Consider the following 25283-nt stretch of genomic DNA (forward strand, 5'->3'; position numbering starts at 1 on the left):
TATATTATCAATCAAAAGGTAGTAATAGATTTTCTTTTTAAAAAATTATTATATTATTTTGTAATTATTATTTTTTAAATATTAAATTAGAAATATATATATTTTTAAAAGTGAAGGTATCCAATGAAAATATATTAAATTTTTATTCGATAAGGCACTATGGACGGTTTGGCAGGTAGCAAAAAAATGTGATTGGTTAAAATATTTATTTAATGCTCAAAATTAAATATAAAAAATTGAGAAATTGATTATTAAAATTAAATATTAAATTAAAGCCTATTATTTCAACATTATTATTTTAATCCCAACATAGCCTTTAGATTCATGCCAAGATTCCTCCACGATCATTTAGAATCTATTTTTGGGTTTGAATTATTTTTATTTTATTTTATTTTAATTTCTAAATTGTCTATTATATTTTAAAAAATAATTGACGTCATAATTTAGTTAATATTTATTATTATTTTTATTAAATTCGTTTAACATAGAATAATTTAGCTACTGTTGCGACCGGTGGCCTACTGAGGGTTGTAAGGCTTGTAGCGTTGAACCATCTAAACTAGTCACATTAAGGGTATTTATATAATTTGAGAATTCAACTCATCGGGACTACCCAACTAGGTTGGGTTGAAAATTCAGGTTGATTCGCAGGTCGACATTTTTTTTTTTTTTTGTCGGGTCAACCCCACCAACTTGAAAATAGGTTACAATCCAATCCAACTCTACCCCGTTCCTACTTTTAAGATTAATATAAAAATTAAAAATATTTGACATTGTAACTGATATTAGTGATGCATTGGGATGATAGTTGAGATTTATGAGATTTTAGTTATTAATGTAATATGCACTCTGAGTAATTAGAATTTTTTAAATAATAAAAAAGAAAAAGAACAACCCGACACACAACCGAGCCCAGCTAAAAAAATTTTGAGTTGGTCCTAAGGATCTCCTCAACCCAACTCGACCTATGTACACTCTAAGTCACACAGTATAGCACATTGAAATGAATTTCGTAAACTTCACACCCACGTCGTGATCGTTTACTCTCGTGCACTTTGATCTTACGTCCCCTCCAATTAGATTGCACAAACAAAAGCTTCAACAATTATGGTAAACAAATTCAAATAAACATCATTGATTCAACTCCAAGAAAGGGTTTAGTTTACAAAGATTATTGAGCAACCATGAGTGTTCATTATCCACAAAGCTGGGATCATTCAACTTAGAAAACCCACCAAATTGGATGAATTAGATGATTTTTCTTGTTAAATACTGAAAGCTTTTAGGGATGGAAAATTTTGGGCCTCACCAAAATGTAAGGTTAAGATTCATTCAACTTCATTTCCTCCTCCCCCTCACCTCTTCCAGCCTCCCGCCATTGCCCAAGAACACTCTACGACTTCTAATCTCCAAATTCCTTCGAAACCCATTTCGAATCTCTGGCTGTAAATTCAGTGGTTCGATCTTGTTTTTCGAATCGATTCACTACGAGGGGTCGAATTTGATTGTGAAACGATGGTGAGAGGTTTATCTGTTGTGGGTTCATCGGTGGTGGACTCGCATACTTCCCCTTGTTTGTGTTTGGATGTTCTGCCCACAACGAGTATCAATCTCAAAAGTAGTGGGGATTTTGTAATGAGAAAGCATTCAATGGGTCGAAAGCGTTTGCCCAAACCAAAACACTTCGATCTAAGCAGCTCGTTCGTTGATGCTGGACGGGAATGGCTGGTCTCGGCGGATATGATAAACAGGAGTTCAAGGAAGCAGCACAAGAACAGAAGACTTGTGGTGATTGATGAACTTGGAGGGCAGTATGAAGATACCTTTGATGATGTTAAAATGGTAAGAAATGTGAATTTGAAAAGGATTGTTCATCTGTTTACTGAAAGAGAGATAGGGTTATAAGCATGTTTTGAGATAGTTTCTTGAGGAGTGAAATGTATGTAGCTAAATGAACGTTTTAACTCTGATTCAAATGTGATTTGACTGCTTGGTTCTTGCTTCCTGCACAAAATCTTGTAGTTTCTGTAGGATTTGGAGTATTTTTCATGTTGATAAGACATGTTTTTGGGTACTTTTGGAGATTATGGTTCTTGGAAGGCTTCATTTTAGGTTCAAAATGATTTGGATATGCCAAAAAGTCTTGGAAATTCATGTTTCTTTCTAGTTTCTTGATTCGTACTATGTCCATAAACATTAATGATATAGGACAACGCAATGATTCATGTCCTAAGATGTTCATGGTGGCTCTATGCGTAGAAAAATTATGGGAAATTGTGAATATCCTCTCTTCCAAAGGATCATGTGAATATTTGCTTGTGAGATCCTACATTGGTTGGAGAGGGGAACGAAGCATTTCTTATAAGATGTGGAAACTTCTCCCTAGTGGATGCGGTTTAAAACCTTGAGGGGAAGTCCGGAAGGAAAAGCCCAAAGAGGACAATATTTGCTAGCGGTGGGCTTGGGCTATTACAAATGGTATTAGAGCCAGATACCGAGCAGTGTGCCAACGAGGACTCTGGGCCCCCAAGGGGGTGGATTGTGAGACCTCACATTTGTTGGAGACGGGAACGAAACATTCCTTATAAGATGTGGAAACCTCTCCCTAGTGGATGCGGTTTAAAACCTTGAGGGGAAGCCTGCAAGGAAAAGCTCGAAGAGGACAATATCTGCTAGCGGTGGTTGAGCTGTTACAAATGGTATTAGAGCCAGATACCGAGCAGTGTGCCAGTGAGGACTCTGGGCCCCCAAGGGGGTGGATTGTGAGACCTCACATTTGTTGGAGACGGGAACGAAGCATTCCTTATAAGATGTGGAAACCTCTCCCTAGTGGACGCGTTTTAAAATCTTGAGGGGAAGCCCGAGAGGAAAAGTCCAAAGAGGACAATATCTGCTAGCAGTAGGCTTGGCAACAAATGGTATCAGAGACAGACATCGAGCGGTGTGCTAGCGAGGACACTGGGCTCCTAAGGGGGTGGATTGTGAGACCTCACATTGGTTGGAGAGAGAAACGAAGCATTCCTTATAAGATGTGGAAACCTCTCCCTAGTGGAAGCGTTCTAAAACCTTGAGGGGAAGCCCAGAAAGAAAAGCTCATAAAAGACAATATCTAATAGCGGTGGGCTTAGCTGTTACATTGCTAGTGAGTCGAGGGAGTTGGCCTACATTCACATAGCAACTCTATAAAGGACCTAATATTATGATAGCTTTTAGTACACCTGCTACCATTTTGACTGCCCAACCACCAATATAGTTTCAAGGTAAGGAATAGCATGTCACACTGGAATCACTACAATCTAGATGGGTTTTCGATTTTGCTTGTAGTCGTCGTCTTTTAGCTTTAGTGGTCGACCTTCACTTCCTACACACACGCGTCCATCAAAATACCTCATTGGTTCTGCATGAAGCCAAGCCAACACATACAATAGGCGAAGTAACGACCCCCATTTCATAGCACCTAGGGAACGCAAGTTTGATTGAGGATTGGAGACGAGAGGTGGAAAAAAAGGCTCGAGATGGATTTATGAGTCAATACAGTCATAACCACACTGTCACTCGAAAGCCAGCAGGTCGATACATATGCTTGAGACTTAAGTTTTCCATTAATTTTATACTAATTAAGCTCTGCATTTTCAAATTATTGGTTGATAATACATTATTTTTTATTATAATTTTCTTGTTTTATCCAGTTTCTTGAGCTTTATCTTTCTCCTTCTCCCACCCTTTGAATTGACTGAGACTTCTATGAATGCAGCAAATACTTAACTATTTTACATACAAGGCTGTGAGGACTGTTATGAACCAACTGTATGAAATGAACCCTCCTACTTACAGGTGGCTTTATGAGTAAGTGCTATCTCCATTTCTTCTGGTTTAGTCATATTTCAAGCTGAATTCGAGTCGTTTAGTTCAAAGCTTCGAAAACGATTATGAACTTTTGCTTAAATATTTGAGTTTAGCTGTGAAAGTATGGTCGTGCCCTTTAATTTTGATCCAAGTTTTTGTTCTTTCAACAGTTTCGTCTTGTCTAACAAGCCATCAGATGGAAAACATTTCATTCGCACACTTGTAAAGGTACTTAAAATCTACACCTATTTCAAGACTTGGATAGTGTTTAGTAGTGTGGAGAAGCAAAACCTGCATTACTCTATGCTTAGAACATGCTTTCACTGTTGGTTTAAGACTCGACTTGTTCTAGAGATCTCATGTTGAACATGGCTTTACTTTTGAGCATTTGGCTATGTTTAGTTGTGAGATCTCACGTCGGTTGGAGAGGAGAACGAAATGTTCCTTATATGTGGAAACCTCTCCCTAGTAGACACGTTTGAAAACATGAGGCCGACGGTAATATGTAACGGGCAAAAACAGATAATATCTACTAGCGGTAGGCTTGGGCTGTTACAAATAGTATTAGAGCTAGACACTGGGCGGTGTGCCAACGAAAACCTTGGGCCCTCAAAAGGGTGGATTGTGAGATCTCACATCGATTGGAGAGGAGAACAAAACATTCCTTATAAAGCTTGATACGAGTTACCAATACGAGAACTTCTATACCTATAGAGTTTTTGAAGGAACAATACTACCACTAATAAATCTGGAGTGCACAATGTATCTTAACATTATCAAGTAATACACTTGGAACATTTGCTGACAAATTAAAAGTGGGGAAAATAGCTAAAGTCGTTCGAATACAAAGATTTAAGGTCATTCACGGTGTCTCGAGCCGAGCCTAAAGGGTTTCGCTGCATCTGAATCATTGAGTTCCTAATTGACAGGAAAGACAGGATCTTGCTGAAAGAGTAATGATCACACGTCTACATCTGTATGGCAAATGGGTGAAGGTATTACTATTGGTGTAATATTCCTTTGTGGGAAGACCATCATTTATATGGATGAAAACTATAAGTTTGCAAACAATTATTTCTTCTATGGTGTAGAAATGTAACCATGCTGAAATATACCAAGAGATCTCGAACGAAAATGTGGAATTGATGCGTGAACGCCTTATGGAGACTGTTATATGGCCTTCTGATGACACCAACACAGAGAAGATTGGGTAAAGAACATGCGTAGTTTCGAGTTCTCTCTCCCTTGTCGTCGATCCTTCATGATGCAGTCGTTTTTTTGTTGAAGATGTGTATGCAGTCAGTCATTGTATTGTGTAAGATGTATAGATATTTAGCCTCCATTTTAGTTGTTCTGAAGATAAAATGTAGAGCTGGGGTTTTCTCATAACGAATGCTTCTATTTCTATTACATGCATATCTCGGATGAGAGGAGCCAGAATGAGCTAATAATGTGCAATTTACTTGTTCTTTCTTGATTTTTCCCACTCCTGGTTCTGTTTGTTTGCACAACCTGTAGTCAGCGGATCTTCAAAAACGAGCAACCATTGGATTGATTGTTTTGAATCGGCTACGCTCGAGGCATCTCAATGGTGAGTTAAGCATGATACTGATACAACATAACTTTTCTCGAGTTAGTAGCGACAGGGCAAAACGAACAGATTATTCAAGCAAGAGATAGAAAACAGATCATGAGTAAAATGTTCTTGAGCTTGACCAGTAATGAATAAAATGTAATGGTTTTCAGCTCTTAATGATCAAAGGAAACCTTGTCACTTTGTGTACATATACCATGGAGATCAATTCAACTGTTAAATGTACTATGAACCTAAGGCTTTGCATCTTTGTACACTTTGTAAAACAGGTTGGAACGCAAGCAATCTGGTTTGACTGAAGCGCATCCCTTCCTCCTGGATCACAGAATAATGATGGTTCTGCTGCTAAAAACCACATACATTAGGGATAAATATGGATCTACACCACGTAGACACTCCAAAGCTTTGCTCAATTTAAACACCTGTTCTAAAATACCAATTATAAAGTTCAGCACAAAAGACTGATTCATGTGATTCTCTCAATTTGTTTATATAAACTGGTATTGATAGAACATATATCATATTGATCAACTATGTTCAAATGCACACTAATTAAATTGGACACAAAACAAGATTAGGAGGAAATGAAGTATAGTGGTGGATTTGGAGCATGGCATAGCAGCAATACTTGGAGGTTTGTATCTGTTTGAAGGAAAGAAGACATCTGCATGAATTGAATTACTCTCCTTGGATGCTTGAATAATATAAACCATCCTTGAAAAGGTACAACTTAGCCAAACAATCATTCATTTAGGTTTCGTTGTTTTTCCTTCAAAAAGCTTAAGGTTATATTTCTCTGAAAAAGAAAGTTTCTGGGTCTTGGTGAACGTTGGAGCAAGGTATGAAAGCGACAATTTGTAGCCTATATATGAAACCCTTCGAGCAGAACAGTAATAACAACGAAATTGTTTATAGGCAATATTTACGAGTCTTATATTATGCCTTCAAGCCAAACTAACCGTATGATCATTTGAGAGATACCAAAAGAAGAAAAGAAGAATTTAGGAGAGAGAGATCAAAATTCCCACCAATAGAGGCTGGAATGCATCCAAAAGTTAAGATTTTTATGGGTAACCTGTAAGGTCAAGAGCCGCCCGTGGAATATACTGGAAGGCGCAACAAGCTTTCATGTCCTGCAAAAGGCAATCATGAGCAGAAGCAGAAATTTGGTAGGTTAGAGCTCATATTTTGGTCATATTATATACTTCAAAAGTATATTATCTGTGACATCTAAATAAAAAAAAAAAAAAGTAGCATTTAGTTCAATTGGACTTTTGGGAAAGGAAAAAACAGAAGTGAACTAATAAGATTCAAACATACCAAATGGATCAAAGCCGCCAACAAAAAGCTCAATAATATCCAACAGAAATAGTGGATCAAAAACAAAGCTGCAAGCAGCGCTCTTCTTTTCTTGGGTTTTGATGATGGGAAAATTTACAATGTAATACCATCACCAAAAGCTATTAGCTGTCCAAGCACGGTTCTCACACGGAACTGCAAAGGAGAAAAGACAGGTTATTAGGGTAATACATAAAGGGGAAGGGGGGGGGGGGGGGGGGGGGGGGGTAGAAAGCAGGACTTAAATGGTAAACATCACCTTTACATCCAGGCACGGATCATTGGCCATATTCTTAATTTGAGAAACAATACCAGCATTCCGTAGCTTCGTAACCCGACCTAGAGCATACGTACTTGAAGGTGAAGTAAGATTAATTATTGCCCAGACAGCAGCAATTCGAAGCTGACTGTTGTCACTCTGCAAAAACTTGATCACAAATGACTGGACCACTTCATCTCCTTGTGGAAATAGTTGCTTCATGACCCCTTCCTTATGAAGCTCATTTCCACTAGCAACATTGCAAAGTACATACATTCCCTGCATCAGTCAAAATTAAAAAATTACTCAACTAAATGAAGCTTATCATTTTCTGCTTTAACCCCTCTTCTTCATTCTGATGTTGTTTACTTAATAGTTAACGGATATTTTACGGAGTCCTATAAGATTCCTGAAGTATCATGGCTCACAATTTCAAAGTCCTTATCAATGTGTACATACACTCATGCCAAGTACCATGAGCTAATATTAGAGTCCTTTAGTACCGTTTCGAAATGAATCGCCTGAAACTTAATTGTTCAATTAGGCAGACAACATGGACATTATCCATCAGAGAGAGAGAGAGGGAAGGGGGATAGGAAACGAGGAACTTTTATCAACAAGGAAGTGGGAAGAATAGCCTAAGGGCCAGAGAGAGAAAACCCCCTCCCACAAAACTTCATCAAGACAGCATTGGGGTTGAAGCACCACCACGAGGAGGTAAGTTGTACATTGCTACAAAAGTACTGTATATTGACTTCCTTATCTAAAAAAAAAATCATGGTTTCTTTAAAATACATTTAAGCATTTCAGTCAGAACAAGCACCTCCGGCACTTCAGCTGAGTAATCTTTTTCCTATGAAAGAAATCTACTACCATCATTCTCAGTTTTCCCATCAATATTAGATCCCTTAAGAAATTTCAGATTCTTCCTTCCATATTTAGTGTCGGTTTTCTAGATAAGAGCAAGGTAGACATGTAAAAAATAGGAACTCTAGGCAAATGGAACTAAAACCAAGTGGGGAAGGGTATTGAAACTCGTACAGAAAGGAGAGAGTTCTTCATTTCGCAAGTTTTCCAAAGGACATTTGCCCAACCAATTTCCAGATAGAAAATTTTGGATTTCCATCTACAACCAGTAAGATAAAGGCCACATGCTTACAACACAAGTAAAGATGTCGTTTCCCTTGTCCTTTCTTCACTTGAAGTCATACTTTCCACTTTTGACCGACTTTTTCCATCCATAACTGTGTTTGCTCCTTTTTAAGAGAAAAAGGAAATAATTTTATTGGTGAATGATATTATACATGAAAGGAAAAGTCTCACAGAATCCCAGAGAATCGTTTAAAGGTCCTTGTGACCTTTAAAATAGAAATATCTCTCTAGTTTGTCACTCTAGGTAAATTAGTAATGCAGATTGTCAGCCTGTTATGAGATCTTCCAGGAGGTAGAACATAAATTCTGTAGCATTTTAATCAACTAGGGTGTCTATTTTGGTAAGGTAACATAGTTACTGTATGTTCATCATGGCTGTTATTAGCCATTATTAAGCTGAGCTCAGAGTTGCCTCGTTACTATTGATAACTAATACCACTTTGTAAAATGAGGCTCTTTTTTCGACATAGACTGCCTCAGAATCATTCTTAGCTTTTTCCTCTCCCAAAAAAAATACATACCTTTTGAGTATACATCACATTCAAAAGTCAAAAACAAAAGAAAACTAACCTGCACTCCAATTTCGTCTCTTGAAGTACTTTGCAATTGCCGGCCAATAGTGTCCAATATGATGCCATCTTCAGCAAACACATAGTCAATTGAGTCCTCACATCCATCAATAAGATTGCGCACAAGGGCCATAGCATGCTCCTGAACGGAAGGCTCAGGATCTGAAACATAAACATACGCAGCAATATTGATTATATAAAAAATAAAATCAACCATCAGAACGGACAAACAGGCTTCGACAATACCACAGACAAGGCTGGCTAACAATGAAGCTGTTAACTCCACAAAGATCCCTGCTTTACACATGTTGTTTGCGAAGAATATTAAATTCCTTAAAGCCCGCAACGCATTCAGCCTTATGTCCAAGTCCATAGACTTTGATAATCGAACCAGCTCTTTCACACCTCCACATTCAATAAATATTGATCTCTTTGTTGAAAAGTCGACAACTATGTTGCTAATAGCACCAAGTGCTGCAACCTGGTCAAGGAGTATGAAATGATAATTATTGCGCAAGACCTACTGGACAGTTTTCCAAACAAACCCTTTCTATCTGAACATTCAATGGCTTAAAAAGTAGGATGATTCCCACTATATGGAAACTTAAGTAAGATAAATAGGCATACCTGAACAGTATTAGAAGGATCATGTAAAAGCTGAACTAAGGGAAAGACAACTGCTTCGTTCATAAAGTAACCAGCACTCAAATTCTGAATAGGGTGCCATTAAAAAGCAATGTTAAGGAAAAAGACGGTGTATGAATATCAGAATAGCTAATGTTAATATAACATTACATACCTTGATTGATCGAGAGACACTTCTCAAGCAAGTGCAAGCTGCGGTTCGTATGTCACTACTTTCATGTTTTAGGGCATTGATCACTATGTTCATTACCTAGGTCATGATTATAAACAAATAAATAAAATTCATAAACATTAGCAAGTTCAATTCAAATAAATTTCAGATTTGTTAACCTCCATCAGTTGGCAGCTTAGTTAAATAATCAAAAGGTAAAATAAAGAAGAAGAAAAAATTGAGTACTGACTACAATTATTATACTTCCACAAATATGTTGCTTCTGCTTCCTTCTTTTCTTTTCTGTTTCCATTTTATTTTTAATCTTTGATTCAATTGGAACAGACCAGTTTTGCTTGAAAAGTTTGGATGACATGAAATCAGATAACAGAGACAGCTTTGCCAAACAAATATTTTTATTGTAGGAAACCGAACAAATATTTTTATTGTAGGAAACCGAACAAAGATTTTTATTATAGGAAACCAAACAAAGATTTTATAAAAAAAAAAAAAAAAAAAAAAAAACCTTTGTAATAAGGATCACTTGCAACTTAAGGCAGAAATAACCACTGGCAAATATTCAAATCGACAAGCAAACAATTTTAGATATCAATTAACTTAGGTACCACTGGACTACAAAACTGCACAAGTTAAATACATCGTAATTGATAAATGTTACAAAAAAAACCAAAAAAGGTGACTTAATAAGTTAATGCAATCAAGATAAGAAACAAACCTGCAATGAGAGAAACCTAGACCTACAGCTCTCCAACTTTGAGCACAGATGAGAAAAAGCCAGCAATATTCCTTGTAAGCGTCTAGGACTTAACTGATCCTTTTGCAAGTGATTGTAAAACTTATCAATTGCATTTGCCTCAAAAGCAAGTTTCTGTAGCTCCTCCTTCTCAGCAAGTAAAGTCGAAAAAATGAAGGAAGCTTCATCTCCAACTTGACCTGGATTGTCGAGAAGCTCGAGCAAACTATGTATCAATTTCATTTTTATTCCTATATCTTGCAGATAACAAGGTGACGAATTCCTTATAACAATCAAGCATACGCAGGCTAGCAATCTTGTCTTGGGATTTCTATCCTTCATCAATTCAATTATGTATCTCAAACAATCTTCTCTGCCAGGTTGCATGAACTTTTCTATGGCTTCAACATTATTCTTAAATATTGTAGCAATAGACTCTAAACTAGCATCCCTTTGACTTAGAGATCCATCAAGAAGGCCAATAAGCTTCTCTAGAACTCCACCATGAAACAATGCCTTCTGCTCTGCAATTGTCTCACAGGAGTGAACGATGATACTTGCCCCAAGTCCAGTCACATTTTCATTTTGACTATTCAATAATGAAAGAAGAAATTTGGCGTTTTCCTGCTGAAGGAAATCATACTTAGGAGCCAACTTTGATTGATAAATCATTCTTAGCGAGCGAGCTCCCGCATCAACAACCTTCAAAAAAAAAAAAAAAAAATTCACATTATGATCGAAATTTGAGTTTAATTGCAAATAAAATCTAAAGAAGACAGCCACAAAGGTTTTTATTATAAACACAACAAATTCTTGTAAAACATTAAGGAATGGTGTATAAAAAGAAAGGTTGAATTGGACATAAGGTCCATTACAATTACTCTCAATCAACAAAACAAATTGTCTTATTTAAGGACTTTACAAGTGGTGCCAGTATCAATTTAGAAGACTATTAAATCCAATAAGAATTTGGAAGGAACAACTCCAATTTTGCTTAAACTTTTTTCCCTCCAAAAGATTATCATCTACCCTCAGCTCCTGGAAGTGTTTTTTGACTGATTGGTAGTGTTGTATATTGATAGCTCAATGTTGATGACAGGATTCTGAGGTGGCAAAGCTGAAGTATACCTGGTGATATGCTGTAATTGACCCATTTCTGACATGGGTTATGAATCAGCTCAACTTAAGGCGGAGCTGATGAAGTTATATGTCATGCGGGATGTGCTGCTACACAGCAAAATTCTGTTATCCCTACAGCTGGAGCATGTGTTTAGCACGGCAGCGAGCATCTGTACCTGATTGATTTAATTGTTTTCAGAGAGTGAAAAATAGGTCCTTGTCTTTGTTTTTTTTATTGAGAGTGGGCTGAGTATTTTTCTCTTTACTGAAGAGAGATTTCTCTAAGAGTGTGAGTCCTTCGTGTAGTGATTTATATAGGGTTCATGGGAAGCACTCTGCAATGTTCGAGTTATTGGAGTAGTGAAGAAGACGATCGCAATCTCACTGTATCGTTCAAGAGCTACATCTGGCTTGATATATCTAATGGAAGTGCCTAAGTGGATGTAGATCAATATTTGGATCAAACCACTATAAATCGGTTGTTTCTCTCTTATTCTTCAAATTTCCTCTTTGTTCATTGTTGATAAAATGTGCATGTTGCTCAACTTGTTCTTGTTGATAATAGCTGTTTGTTTTCTGATTAATTACAAAATCGGATATCAAAAGGTAGTTCTAAAAGAGTATTTAAGGAATCTGCTAACCAAGCCAAAAGAGATTAGAGAGAAGGGTTGCCTTCCCACAATCGAAAAGTCTAGCTTTGCTACCTTTAAAAACTAGTCCAGTTCCAAGTTCCAAGTTCCAAGGAGATCTTCTTTTTCATTTGAACCGAACATTTCTTGTAGTTCGAAGAGGCCATAATAGAGAAGATTAGAGAAATGGTCGACGCCACAGAACTGGAACTTAAAATTAAGTTATGAAATTGATGCTTTAATCAACTAAATAAGATACAATCCAAGCCTTTGTAACTTAAAATTAGGCGCAGAAATGCAAATTGCAATTGCTCAACACCAGATACTCCTCAATTTCCCCAGAAATGCAATTCCCAAATTGGATTAAAATCGATAGAAAAGAAAAAAAAAAAAAAACAAGAGAAAAGTCGAGGAGAGGGACACCTTGGGATCGGGATCGGAAAGCAATCGAAGCAATCGAGGGAAGGCTCCAGCATCGAGAACGGCGGAAACACCAACGTCGACGCCGCAGGAAAAGCTGCCAAGAACAGCAGCGGACTGGACGAGAATGTTGGGGTCGGAAGTGGAGGAGAGAACGGCAGCAACATGGGGGACAACGCCGAGCTTGATGAAGGACAGCTTCTTGGTGCGATTTCCAATGATCTGGTTCTTGATGTCTCTCAAGGCCTTCAGCTTGACGGCGGCGTCGGCGGCCGTCAACCGAGCGACGAGCTCGGACGAAGGCTTGGGAGTCGCAGAAGAAGCTGAGGTTGGCATCGTCCCAGTCCAGAGAGAGATACTGGGATGGGGAATGGCGCCGAGGCCACGGCAGAGAGAACCCCTCGGAGCTTTGAGACCAACAAGGCAAACCTCCAATGGAGTTTTGATGGGAAAAGGAATTTCCTTTTTTTCTTTTCTTTTTTTAATTATTTAAATCTTCTAATAATTTAATGGTGCAAAAGCTAAATAAATCTCAATCCTTATAATTTATATATATATTGTATATATATATGTATATGTATATGTATGTGTATGTATGTATGTATATGTATGTATGTGTATGTATGTATGTGTCTGTATGTATGTGTATGTATGTATGTATGTATATGTATGTATGTATATGATACTTTTGTACATGCTTACATTTTCGGATCATGGAATTTGACACTCGTTGTTTAGATCATGTTGCATGGTTAAGCGTCCTGTGCAACATGGTCAGGTATACTCCTAGATTTAACGAGCGAGTAACTTTCAGTATTTGATAACTATCTTATCTTCAGTATTGCTTTCATTCATATGTGATATTGACGTATTCATGTACCGCTCATGGACTCGGGTGTTAGAACTCGTGTATTTTGTGATTGTTTAAAAAAAAAAAAAACTTCAATTATATTAGCTTAGCGATAATTGATATCTAATAACGACATATATAAATTAATAGGGACGCCTCACCAAATAAAGGTTTATTTTTTAGATATTTATAATAAGAATCAATAATAGCGGCTTGTTTCACTTAACGTTGGCTAAACATAGCTCTACTTCAAGGTGGTCGGGTTGAGTTTAATCTGATCACAATAAAAATAAATTTAAGAAATATGGTTACAAGTCACGTTTTTATGTTTAGTGTTTTTTTATTAGATAATATCGAGTAGGGGTGTACATTCAACCCGACAATCCGGACCAACCCATCCTGAACTATAAGGGTTGGATTAGCATTTCGGATAGGGTTGGGTTAATTTTTTATGAACCCGAATTAAATCGATTTGGTTTCGGGTTCGTGGGACAAACCCTAGACCCCAATGACCCGATCCAAATAAATATATAAAATATATTAAGAATTTTTTAGTTTTAGTGAGTTTGACAGAGTGGTACTTTAGCCGGTCTAGTGAGACCCACGCCCGGGTTTGACTCCAGTCTACTCAACCCAATCCAGCCCGGAACTCTCCGTTATTTTTAAATTTAACATCCACCAGAATATAAATTTATATTTTAAATTTAAAAAAAATGTTATTTTTAAATTTAACATCCACCCGAAAAAAAATTTATATTTTAAATTTAAAAAAATGTTATTAATTTATATTTTAAATTTAAAAAAATGTTATTAATTTATATTTTAAATTTTAAAAAATGTTATTTAAATTAATATGGCATATCTTTTTAATATTATTAATATTATTAATTAAAAAAAAAAAAAAAAAGCCTATAAATCAAGAGGAAGATAATGGTTAATAATGGAAAAATCCCTAAAAACAACTCTCTCGTGACTCGCACGTGCTCCACGCACCTTCTTCCCCACGCCGTTACCTCCTCCGTTTCAGCAGCTCAGCGGCGCCATCGCCGTCGGCAATTCTCTTATATATAACGGATATATTCGAGTCGCTGAGGCTGCGCGGGAGAGAAAGAAGGTTTACTGCGGGTGCCATGGCGGCCGAGGATATGGAGAATGGTGAGTTTTACTTGAGATATTATGTAGGGCACAAAGGAAAATTTGGGCACGAGTTCTTGGAGTTCGAATTCCGACCTGATGGCAAGCTTCGCTACGCTAACAACTCCAATTACAAGAACGATACGATGATTCGCAAGGAAGTCTACCTCACTCCTGCTGTTCTCCGGGAATGCCGTCGAATAATCTCCGATAGCGAGGTTAGGGTTTCCTTTGCATAACCATTTTTAGGGTTTTCTTTTGTTTACTTTGAGATTATGTTTCTCTGCTGCATTGCTTCTGTTTATTTTGTGAATTCTTTTTCTCCTCTACTTTTGAAATACTCTATGAACATAGCAATATCGGCTTTTCATCTTCACCAGCCAACCCTGAACCCCCGTAGACTCTTCGGCTTTTCAATATCGACTACTTTTTTCCTTCATGAAATCCATTTGACAATAATGTTTCTTTAAGAAGAGATTCAGCTAATACCAAATGGTTACCCACCCAGCTTTGTTGAATTGACCTAGAATGTGGATATACATTATCTTCCACCTGTGCTAGCCGAAATCTAGTGTTCCACGTGCCATCGCAAATCTATCTTGGACATAAAAACTTCAATGGATTGGATTATGCATCAAATCAACCATGGATTTCTCAATCCAAATGAGATGGGCTAATTCAATAGGTAACGAATCTTTTCTATTCAGTTCCTCTATGGAAAAATGATCATTTTCAAACCATTTAAAGTAAATTTTATTCTGAATACAACAGTTGCTTAAATCCATAATGCTTGAACACAAAGAAACTTGGAAGAGCTGAACTGGAAAAAGGAAGGAAATACGCTTGAACACTTAATTGGTCAGAGTTGATCAGGGAGAAAATCCTTAAAGACTTAAAATATAATCACTCTGATGCAAAGATTCCTCATTTTTAACAGTGGTATAATGTTGTTTGACCTTAGGCTGAAGGGAAATTAAAAAGGATTCACAACTTTATGGAGATTGTTGAGCTTGATAGTATTGTCACTTGAAAAAGGAGCATGTTACTGACTAGTTGACGACGAGTGATGTGAATAGTGTCATTATCAACAATGATTCTTTAGAGGCTACCATCTCAGAAGCCTTTGTCAAGTGAACTATTTAGAGTAGCCACCTCTTAGGCAAAATGGAAGGCAAGGGGGTGCACCTTGCTTAAGACGTCTTGAAACTTTAATCTAAAACCTCTCAGCTTTCCATTACGGAAGAGCAAGAAAGTACTGCAATCCCATTAGAACGTGCTCTTTGATGCTGTTCCAATTCTTCAAGATTCCTCCAGTAGCCATTCAGGACGTGAATTTTGTCAAGGCCAAAACTATGAAGTGCGGCTTTCTTTCATGCCATAGGCACTCCAAACAAGGAATGGGCTCCATAGGTGAAAGGGATCCTTTTCTTATTATCATCAAGCATATGGGACAACTAATCTAATTAGATTTAAGGGGGGGGATATACTACTAAAGATATTTGGTTGCCTGTAGATTTGTAGCGAATTAGTTTTTAAATTGAAAGGCGTATGAACAGATTGGAAAATGATTCAAAGTGGTAAGAAGCATTCTTTCAACTCTTGGAAGATGAAGTTTGATATTCTGTGCTAGTTTAATAAAAAAAATCAGTTGATCCCTATTGTTGGTGACCAATTGAAATCACCATTTTATGAAGGGAGATCAATCAAAGAAAGGCCATCAATAAACTTATTGAAGTATCAACAATGCACCATCTACTAATAATGAAGATCTCTTGTGACTCCATCTAGTAATAATGAAGTCATCACCAATGCACCACACCTTGCACTATAGTTAGAAAGAGCCTCAAGCTGTCTCAAAAATAATATTTCAAAAGACTCTTACCTCATTAGACTAATTAAAAAAAATTCTGATGTTCATATGTTGTCGTTGAATTCGGTTTCTCATAGATCTGATCTATCACCCCCTTTTTCCAAGTTATGCAAAAGAGGATGAGATTATTTTACTATTTGGATTTTGAACGTCTTCAATTATTTTCTTCCTTTCTGAATAAAATGTTACGTTCCCAATGCGATTGAGACGAGTCTTCTTTGTTCCTCCCGTATTTTCTTTCTCCTTGATGTATTTGACAAAGAGTGTTTTGAAATTGAATCTGTTTGTCAGTTGCTTTATTTTATCTCCTTTTGGAACTTGTCTCTGTTCAGATTATGAAGGAAGATGACAATAATTGGCCAGAACCCGATCGGGTTGGACGACAGGAGCTGGAGATTGTGATGGGAAACGAGCATATCTCCTTTACTACATCTAAGATTGGATCTCTTGTTGATGTGCAAAGCAGCAAGGATCCTGAAGGATTGCGGATATTCTATTATCTTGTTCAGGTAAAGCTTAATTCTGTGTGTAGATTACTTAAACATGGAAGGTTTCTATCTGTCTTTTAGGCCGTCTCTGTCTCTAGATTCTTGAGTATTATATGCATTATCAAGCTTAGATCATATGTGCGTTTTCTTTGGCTGTAGGATCTGAAATGCTTTGTATTTTCTCTCATTTCACTCCACTACAAGATCAAGCCAATTTAAAGACGGCCCAAAATTCCTAGTGTGCAATCTGAGGATCCATGTACTTCTCCTAACTGTGAAATCTTTTTTTGGGCATTTTTTGAACTGCAAAATTCGGGATTCAGAATCGTTATTGTTTTTAGAGTTCTCTCTTCTGGATTTCATGTACATGCAGACGATGGGCGTTGTATGACCTTTATTTTAATTAGAATATCTCCTGGATAGATAGAATGCCGGCTGATGGCATGTGCATGCTTTCTTTTTTCAGCTTAGAATATGCTTTCTTTTTTCAGCTTAGAATATGCTTTCTTTTTTCAGCTTAGAATATGCTTTCCTTTCATGAAACTGTAATTAAATTTGAAGTTTCCTGATTAAAATTTGGATGATATGTGTGATGTCACAATCACACTTTTAGACATTTTGATCGCACCTATTCTCACCTTTGAGTAAGTTAGCTAACTCAAACTTAGATCGTCGGTGGCACAAATGTCCTTCTCTTTGGCCTCTACCGCCGTTCTAGCGGTTTTACAGAATGGAGTTAGAGAAAGTCTTGGAAATAACTATTTATGGGTAGGTGACACACCCTACGAAAAGTATGATTGTAGCATTCCTCCCCCGCCCCCCTAATTGTTTGACATCCTTGTCAACTTACCGTGTTCAAACTCAATTATATGAACAACATCTGATATTAGGTCTTCAACGCACTTTCAATTGGCTTCTGCATTGGGGAGCCTCCTTCACTTTACACGGAGCTCTTGCACATCTCTTCTTAGCTTGTCGACTCATTGTGTCCCGTCCTCTCAGTTAAGATCTCTTTGACTTCTTTCTTGGCAGTGTTCTTCATTACGACCGGAGGCCTAGCTGTCTCATTTCTATTGATATCAACCAAGCTAGAATGAAAGAGTTTCAAAATATTTGCATGGAGTATAAGGTGTATCTTCAAGGGACATCGTTTTTTTTATCAGCCCACTTTTTCATAAGTTCGGAGCCTTCTCTAAATAGACTTGAGCTACCTCAAATGTTCATAAAGGTGAATGAATCTTCACTCTTTAGTGAAGTTGTAAGCTGGAGAACTTTCCTTACATAAAGGCAACCTCGAAGCGAGTTCTATGAGCTACGTAACATAAAGTTGATAAAGCTCAATTGATTTTTGGATAACTTTACGAGAACGAGTGGAACAACTAATTATTAATAATTTAACTTAAAAATGTTTTTTTTTTCCTGATGCCAACTTCAAATTTGATTTAAATTAAACTACTCAAAATTATATATAGTAGAAACATATATATATATATATATATAGTGATTAGTTTGTATAATATTAATTGTATAATTATTTAAATAATAATAATACAACATTTAGAAGAAAAAAAAATTAACAAAATGGCCAACTATTCAATTTTTTGTTTTTACTCTCACTCTGTTGAAAAAAATAATAATAAAAAGAAAAAAAAAAAAAAAAAGAAAAAAAAAAAGAAAGGAAGAAAAAGACAGAGAAGTTATTGTTTACCAATTGCGAACAGCACCACCATGTTCATAATTTGGAGCTTCTTCCGGCATCCATCGCCTCGTATAATTTTTGTATCTTAACAACACCAATTCCCGCAATTCTTACCCTTTAATCTCCCATTTTTCCATCCTTCAACCCGTTTCTCTCTCCGTTTCTATGCACATTGCCAATGGCGATCCGTGCTGTGCTCGTCATCGTTCCTCTTGGTCTGCTTTTCATCCTCTCCGGCCTCATCGTCAATGTTCTTCAGGTTTTTGGAGATTCCTCTTTTGTTATTTCCTCTCTTTATCCCTTGTGGGTGTAATCGCCTTGTCTGATTCTGGTTGAGTTGCATTTTTCAAACCCTTGTCTATGAGATGACAAGAGTTGAATTCTTTTCGGATGGGTACTTGATCTTTCTGCAATCCTGATGTATTGATTAATGGGCGTTAATTTGCAAACCAGTTATGAATCTAGATTGTTTGAATCTGTGCCTGCTCTTTGCACCTTCTGTATTTGTAAATGGTGTTGAAGCAATAACGCCTAAATATTAAACTGCTCTATCCTGATTCGTGCAGCTATAATATAGTTTGTTGTATGGTTAGCTATTTTGCATAATTTGGCAACGAGATCGTAGTGATTTGAACAATGTTTACTTCTGAAAATTAAAGGTATACAGGCTACTGGCATTATATGAATGAGATTGAATTAATTATTACCATTCCTAAGGGCAATCATGGTTTTTATTCTTCTGTGTAACCGTCCAAGCCGTCCAAGCCCACCGCTAGAAAATATTGTCCTCTTTGTGCTTTCCCTTTCGAACTTCCCCTTAAGGTTTTTAAAACGCGTTTTCTAGGGAGAGGTTTCCACACTCTTATAAGGAATGCTTCGTTCCCCTCTCCAACCGATGTGGGATCTCACAATCCACCTCCTTGGGAGCCCAGCGTCCTCGTTGGCACACCGCCCGGGGTGTGACTCTAATACCATTTGTAACAGCCAAGCCCACCGCTAGCATATATTGTCCTCTTTGGGCTTTCCTTTTCGAGCTTCCCCTCGAGGTTTTTAAAACGCGTTTCCTAGGGAGAGGTTTCCACACTCTTATAAGGATTGTTTTGTTCCCCTTTCCAACCGATGTGGGATCTCACATTCTGCCCATCGAAGCTGTAGAGTTGGTTTTTCTGAACTTAACATTCTGATTTGCGTATTCATCGGTCAACTAGGTCTTTTACTCGTTTAGGAGCTGTTTGGTTCACAGATTTGGGGGTTCATTAAGCTTGGCTTTATCCAATTTGGGGTTGTAAAACCTATGTTTGAATTGTTCAGAAAAAACTTGTGAAGCCTTTGTTTGGATTTGGTAGAAAATAGGTTTGCTAAGCCTCATTTTAAACCCTCAACTTAAAAGGATATATCTATCTATATCTATATATATATATATATATATATATATATATTTAGTTATCTCATGTAATTCATGAATTCAACTTTCAGGCACTTGTCTTTGTTCTTGTTCGTCCCATTTCGAAGTGTTGGTACAGGAGAATCAACAAACTGGTTGCAGAATTGCTATGGTTGGAACTCATTTGGCTAATCGATTGGTGGGCAGGTGCCAAGGTGTCACGGTTTCGTTAAAATATGTTTGGGTTAAACATACATTTTTGCTTTGCTATTACTGATATAAGTCTGATACTAGTTACCATTTTCCTCAAACAGTTACTCTTTTGCTATGAACCTCTTTTCAGAAACAACTAATATTAACCTAGATGAAAGATCATTTTTCTAATCAGGCCATTTCTTGTGAGTTGGTAATTTTTGCTCATTGCAGGTTGAGCTGTATACAGATCAAGCAACCTTCCAATTGTTGGGTATGATATTAGAAATTAAATGTCGAAAACATATATGTGTTGCAACTCAAACGTAATCTCATACGTGCATAACTATAGGCCAAGAACACGCACTTGTTTTATGCAATCATCGAAGCGACATTGACTGGCTTGTTGGATGGGTCCTAGCTCAGGTACTTTAAATTTATGGCCATCAGTTTATGCTATCGTCTTGAGTTTGTTAAATTACAAATTTCGTCGCGGGGAAGCCTAGCGGAGCAGCTATCCCATACTTATTGTTTGTTATCTTCCAACCATCTTCACAGGAGTTCCTTGAGTAATCAACTTAAATAGATTAGGCCAAGTCTACCATATATTACTTCAGCAATATATGCTAAAACTGTTGTATTGTTCTTCGACTGTTTCGAAATTAAGCCTTCTTAATGCAGCGTGCAGGTTGTCTTGGTAGTGCCTTAGCCATTATGAAGAAAGAGGCAAAATTCCTCCCAGTAAGTATTAACTGTATGGTATTGCAGCCGTCAATATTATGAATGAACAAATTGAAGTAAAGCTAAGTATGTTCTCGCATCATGAAAATTCTGGGAATAATAAGAAGAATGCTGGTTGTGTTGTTACTCTAGAATTGTTGAATTCAAAATCCCATTGTTTTCTTTTCTAATAAGAATCCATCCTATCTTTGACTTTGTGGTTTTTATTGAGTTGATCATAACCAACATATTTGACTCAATTTACCTCGTAAGGATAAGCCCACCGCTAGCAGATATTGTTCTCTTTGGACTTTCCCTTCTGGACTTCCCTCAAGGTTTTAAAACGCGTCTACTAAGGAGAGGTTTCCACACCCTTATAAGAAATGTTTCGTTCCCCTCTCCAACCGATGTGGGATCTCACAATCCCCCCCTCTTGGGGTCCCAGCGTCCTCGCTGGCACACTGCTTACTGTCTAGCTCTGATACCATTTGTAACAGCCCAAGCCCACTGCTAGCAGATATTGTCCTTTTTGGGCTTTCCCTTCCGGACTTCTCCTCCAGGTTTTAAAACGCATCTTCTAGGGAGAGGTTTCCCCCCTCTTCAACCGATGTGGGATCTCACATTTTCTTAAGCCCCATTAGATAACCATTTGGTTTTTTTAAAAATTAAGCCAATACAACTCAAATCAACTTTTTTAGTCTTTAGGATATACTTTGGGAGTGATTGTGGAATGACCAAAATCACTAAAAGAAATTACTTTCTTTCAGTTGAACGAATCGAGTTTCTCTTAGGATTTATTTACTAATTGACAAAAGATATCATGCTACTGTTTCAGGTCATTGGCTGGTCAATGTGGTACTCTGACTATATTTTTCTAGAAAGAAGCTGGGCAAAGGATGAAAGCACTCTGGAGGTGAGTTCATATACGTGCAATAAAAGTTACACTTAAGCATGTCATCTCACCTTTTCCCTTTCTTTTCTAACATTCAATGGCAGTCAAGCTTTCAGTCACTCATGGATTTTCCCATGCCATTTTGGTTGGCACTTTTTGTTGAGGGAACTCGTTTTACACAACAAAAACTTCTAGCTTCTCAGGAATATGCTGCATCTAGAGGATTACCTGTCCCTAGAAACGTTTTAATTCCTCGTACGAAGGTGAATTGAATATTCCTTTACCATTAGAATCGAAACGGGTAAATTCATGAACTCTATCCTTTCCTTACCATCAGCCTGGTCTTTGCAGGGCTTTGTTTCTGCTGTGAACCATATGCGTTCGTTTGTTCCTGCTATTTATGATTGTACAGTGGCCACTTCCCCAAAAGACAACCCTCCTACATTGTTGAGGCTATTTAGAGGCCAATCTTTTGTGGTAGTCCAACAAACCCTTGAAGAATAATAATTGACTGATTGATGATCCATATGATATTGCTTGAACACTACATTATCTCTCATTATTTAATATAATAGTTCAAGATAATGTCCATCCTTGTTCATGAAGATAACAGTCATCTATAAATTCATCTGCTTCATGAATGAATGACTGCTTCTTTGGGGCTTGTGTTGTGTTGTTAGTTTTTGCATTCCTGTTAGAACTTGCCTGAAAAAGATATGTGCTGTTTTAAAAGACACGGTTTAAATGGATGACTATTAGTTCCTGAATCTTTGGACATGGTCAGAGTGGCCGTTTCTATGTGGGGGTGGAGACAATTTGTAACAGTCTATTTCTATGTGGGGGCGGAGACAATTTGTAACAGTCTAAGTCCACTGCTAGCAGATATTGTCTTTTTTGGGTTTTTCCTTCTAGGCTTCTCCTTAAGGTTTTAAACCGCGTCTGCTAGGGAGAGGTTTTCACACCTTACAGGGAATGCTTCATTCTCTTCTCTAACCGATGTGGGATCTCACAATCCACCTCCTTGAGGGCCCAAAGTCCTTGCTGGCACACCGCCCGGTGTCTGGCTCTGATACCATTTGTAACAGCTCAAACTCACCATTAGTAGATATTGTTTTCTTTGGGCTTCTCTTCAAGGTTTGAAAACACGCTAGAGGGAGGTTTCCACACTCGTATAAGGAATGCTTCGTTCTCCGATGTGGGATCGCACACAGTTGATCTGTGGGACTAAAGCATTAAAAGATTCATTACAAGTGAATAAAAAATTTAAGCTAACTTGAGGGTTTTGTCATTAATAGTGTCCCAACTTAAAAATGAACTGATCCTTAACTGGCTGATTATTTTGGGGCTTGAATAAGAACATATTAAAACTTGAGTCTCATTGTAATCAATCCTTATTTTGTATGAACAAACTGATAGGCTTTGTATCTTCTACAAAAATATAAAGTTATAAGTATACATCTAATCTGTCCTATTGCACAGGTAAAACTGCAAGTCAAGCGACACGAAATGCAGGAATTGCCAGTAACTGCAGATGGGATCTCACAGTGGTGCAAAGATCTATTCGTTACCAAGGTATGAGGAACAATAACAGATATTAGAAGCGATTGGACACGTTTTTTTTATCGTTCTTCCTATCTTGAGAAATAGATGCAAGTAATCTGCTGAGCTATTACCTCGTTTCGTCGATAATCAATTGTTTAGGTCCCGTTTGATAATCATTTGACTTTTCAATTTTTAGTTTTTAAAAATTAAGCTTATAAAACTGTAATAGCCCAAGTTCACTGCTAGCCGACATTGTCTTCTTTGGGCTTTCCCTTTCAGGCTTCCCCTAAAGGTTTTTAAAACGTGTCTGTTGGGGAGAGGTTTCCACACCATTATAAAGAATGTTTCGTTCCTCTCTCCAACCGATGTGGGATCTCACAATACACACCCCTTTGGTGCCCAGCATTCTCGCTGGCACACCACCTGGTGTCCACCCTCCTTCGGGGCGCAACGCTCTCGTTGACACATCGCCCGGTGTCTGGCTCTGATACCATTTGTAACAGCCCAAGCCCAAGCCCATCGCTAGCAGATATTGTCCTTTTTGAGCTTTCCCTTTCGGGCTTCCTCTCAAAGTTTTTAAAACGCGTCTGCTAGTGAGAGGTTTCTACACCCTTATAAAGAATGCTTCGTTCTCCTCCTAACCGATGTGGGATCTCACAAAAACGCTATTTCTTCAAATTTGAAAACTAAAAAGAATCTCTCATACGTTCAGAAATGAGCATTTAAGCGAGCATACTTTCGGCTTGCTTCCCCAAACTCATCTTGCATTCTGTCACTGCTCAATTTCCCTCTAACTCTGTCAGTGCTCTCTCTATATCTCTGATATCTATTTCCTCATGCAACTTTTCAGGACACATTACTGGAGAAGTATATGACCAAGAATTCGTTCAGCGATCAACAACCTATCAACATAGGCCGACCAAAAAAGTCGTTATTGGTACGTTTTCTCGACATCAAGACTGGTAAACCACACATCATCCTATATACATTCTCCGCTCTCCTTATCGACCCAAGATATCTCTTCTTGTCTCAACAGGTTGTTCTTTGTTGGTTATGTATCCTGGCTTTTGGCATTGTTAAATTCTTCCAATGGTCTGCACTCCTCTCCTCATGGGAAGGCATCGCATTCCTAGCTGCCCTCTTGGTTCTCATAATCCTCGTTATGCAATTGCTCGTTCATTCTTCAAAGTCGACACGTTCGACACCCGTCAATCTGTCGTCCCAAGATCCAGCCGAGGAACGGCTACTTCAAAAATGAGATAAGATACTAAGCCTGTCATGTGGCTATACAAAATGCATTATCATCACAGTACTCATTCATATTCATTCCATTCTTTGTGCAGTGTTTAGTGATTCTTTCAACACCGAAGTGTAGTATGTGTGTCTGTCTAAAGCATCATTCCACTTCAGGCACTTCAAGTCATGTGTAGCTGTATTACAAGTTACTGTCTGTATAGCCATGTTTCTGATGCTGCAATTGTAACTTTTTTTCGGTTCTTTTATTCGTGAGTGTTCGAGCCATACTACAAATATCACGAGTGTTTAAGTCTAGATAAATTACGAGCTATTTGACTTGTTTAAGTTCTATTCTATCCTATTTAATGTACTCTCGTTTCAATATTTCAATAATTTGTTCTTTCAAATAAAAAAGTATACAATATCAATATCAATGTGATCATAGCTCAACTTTAATAAGATATGGTTTAATGATATTCATAGACTTATGTTTTTCTAATAACAAGGATTATATATATTAAAAGAGTGATATAGTCCCGTTAGTTTATTTGAACTTATTACTACAAAATAGTGGTTGTAATGGTCCAACCCTATCGCTAGCGGATATTATTCTTTTTGAGCTTGTTCGAGCTTTCTTTCTCGGACTTTCTCTCAAGGTTTTTAAGTATGTTAGGGAGAGTTTTCACACTCTTATAAAGAATGCTTCGTTTTTCTTTCCAACACTGCCCCGTGTCCACCCCCTTTGGGACTCAGCCTCCTCGTTGGCACAGCCTGATATCTCCACCCCCTTTGGGGGTCCA

General features: G+C 37.5%; 4 protein-coding genes across 10 annotated transcripts; 3 read left to right on the forward strand and 1 right to left on the reverse strand.

Moving 5' to 3' along the window:
* Positions 1–1283: 1283 nt before the first annotated feature.
* Positions 1284–5323, forward strand: LOC111792937 (chaperonin-like RbcX protein 2, chloroplastic). The gene is made up of 5 exons (XM_023674569.2): positions 1284–1842; positions 3755–3846; positions 4017–4074; positions 4776–4841; positions 4938–5323. Exons 1-5 carry the CDS (start codon positions 1516–1518, stop codon positions 5058–5060), a joined length of 666 nt encoding a protein of 221 aa, XP_023530337.1. The 5' UTR covers positions 1284–1515; the 3' UTR covers positions 5061–5323.
* LOC111792936 (uncharacterized) lies at positions 4590–12949 on the reverse strand. Of its 7 annotated transcripts, none has more exons than XM_023674567.2 (10): positions 12480–12949; positions 10291–11010; positions 9558–9653; positions 9386–9469; positions 9005–9239; positions 8760–8920; positions 7038–7316; positions 6761–6934; positions 6516–6573; positions 4590–5454 (listed from the first exon to the last, which is right to left on the reverse strand). In XM_023674567.2, the coding sequence occupies exons 1-8, from the start codon at positions 12810–12812 to the stop codon at positions 6875–6877; spliced, it is 1968 nt and encodes a 655-aa protein (XP_023530335.1). In that variant the 5' UTR covers positions 12813–12949; the 3' UTR covers positions 4590–5454; positions 6516–6573; positions 6761–6874. The 7 variants fall into 7 exon arrangements, with proteins under 7 accessions (XP_023530335.1, XP_086979363.1, XP_086979362.1 ...); XM_087123237.1 differs by having other exon boundaries at positions 4590–5782; XM_087123236.1 differs by having other exon boundaries at positions 5637–6573.
* A 1336-nt stretch (positions 12950–14285) lies between these two features.
* Positions 14286–17283, forward strand: LOC111793994 (protein mago nashi homolog). The gene is made up of 3 exons (XM_023676090.2): positions 14286–14678; positions 16663–16839; positions 16978–17283. The coding sequence occupies exons 1-3, from the start codon at positions 14457–14459 to the stop codon at positions 17035–17037; spliced, it is 459 nt and encodes a 152-aa protein (XP_023531858.1). The 5' UTR covers positions 14286–14456; the 3' UTR covers positions 17038–17283.
* Positions 17284–18513: 1230 nt separating this feature from the next.
* Positions 18514–24853, forward strand: LOC111793995 (1-acyl-sn-glycerol-3-phosphate acyltransferase 3). Its single transcript, XM_023676091.2, has 11 exons — positions 18514–18776; positions 19994–20116; positions 20328–20367; positions 20446–20519; positions 20775–20834; positions 21649–21726; positions 21810–21968; positions 22057–22182; positions 23185–23277; positions 24098–24184; positions 24284–24853. The coding sequence occupies exons 1-11, from the start codon at positions 18696–18698 to the stop codon at positions 24503–24505; spliced, it is 1143 nt and encodes a 380-aa protein (XP_023531859.2). The 5' UTR covers positions 18514–18695; the 3' UTR covers positions 24506–24853.
* Positions 24854–25283: the final 430 nt, after the last annotated feature.

This window comes from Cucurbita pepo, chromosome 4, assembly GCF_057944985.1.
Source record: "Cucurbita pepo subsp. pepo isolate OVF chromosome 4, ASM5794498v1, whole genome shotgun sequence".
NCBI lineage: Eukaryota > Viridiplantae > Streptophyta > Magnoliopsida > Cucurbitales > Cucurbitaceae > Cucurbita > Cucurbita pepo.

Bases quoted from the DNA above. Each gene is read 5' to 3' on its own strand.
- LOC111792937 (XM_023674569.2), top strand. From the start codon at position 1,516: ATGGTGAGAGGTTTATCTGTTGTGGGTTCATCGGTGGTGGACTCGCAT. The intron at 1,843-3,754 runs GTAAGAAATGTG...CTATGAATGCAG, and splicing joins CCTTTGATGATGTTAAAATG to CAAATACTTAACTATTTTAC. The intron at 3,847-4,016 runs GTAAGTGCTATC...TTCTTTCAACAG, and splicing joins ACTTACAGGTGGCTTTATGA to TTTCGTCTTGTCTAACAAGC.
- LOC111792936 (XM_023674567.2), bottom strand. From the start codon at position 12,812: ATGCCAACCTCAGCTTCTTCTGCGACTCCCAAGCCTTCGTCCGAGCTC. The intron at 9,654-10,290 runs GTTTGTTTCTTA...ATCATGACCTAG, and splicing joins CTAGGTTTCTCTCATTGCAG to GTAATGAACATAGTGATCAA. The intron at 6,935-7,037 runs GTGATGTTTACC...TCTCCTTTGCAG, and splicing joins ATCCGTGCCTGGATGTAAAG to TTCCGTGTGAGAACCGTGCT.
- LOC111793994 (XM_023676090.2), top strand. From the start codon at position 14,457: ATGGCGGCCGAGGATATGGAGAATGGTGAGTTTTACTTGAGATATTAT. The intron at 14,679-16,662 runs GTTAGGGTTTCC...GTCTCTGTTCAG, and splicing joins GAATAATCTCCGATAGCGAG to ATTATGAAGGAAGATGACAA. The intron at 16,840-16,977 runs GTAAAGCTTAAT...CTTTGGCTGTAG, and splicing joins TATTCTATTATCTTGTTCAG to GATCTGAAATGCTTTGTATT.
- LOC111793995 (XM_023676091.2), top strand. From the start codon at position 18,696: ATGGCGATCCGTGCTGTGCTCGTCATCGTTCCTCTTGGTCTGCTTTTC. The intron at 20,520-20,774 runs GTACTTTAAATT...TTCTTAATGCAG, and splicing joins TTGGATGGGTCCTAGCTCAG to CGTGCAGGTTGTCTTGGTAG. The intron at 20,835-21,648 runs GTAAGTATTAAC...CTACTGTTTCAG, and splicing joins AAGAGGCAAAATTCCTCCCA to GTCATTGGCTGGTCAATGTG.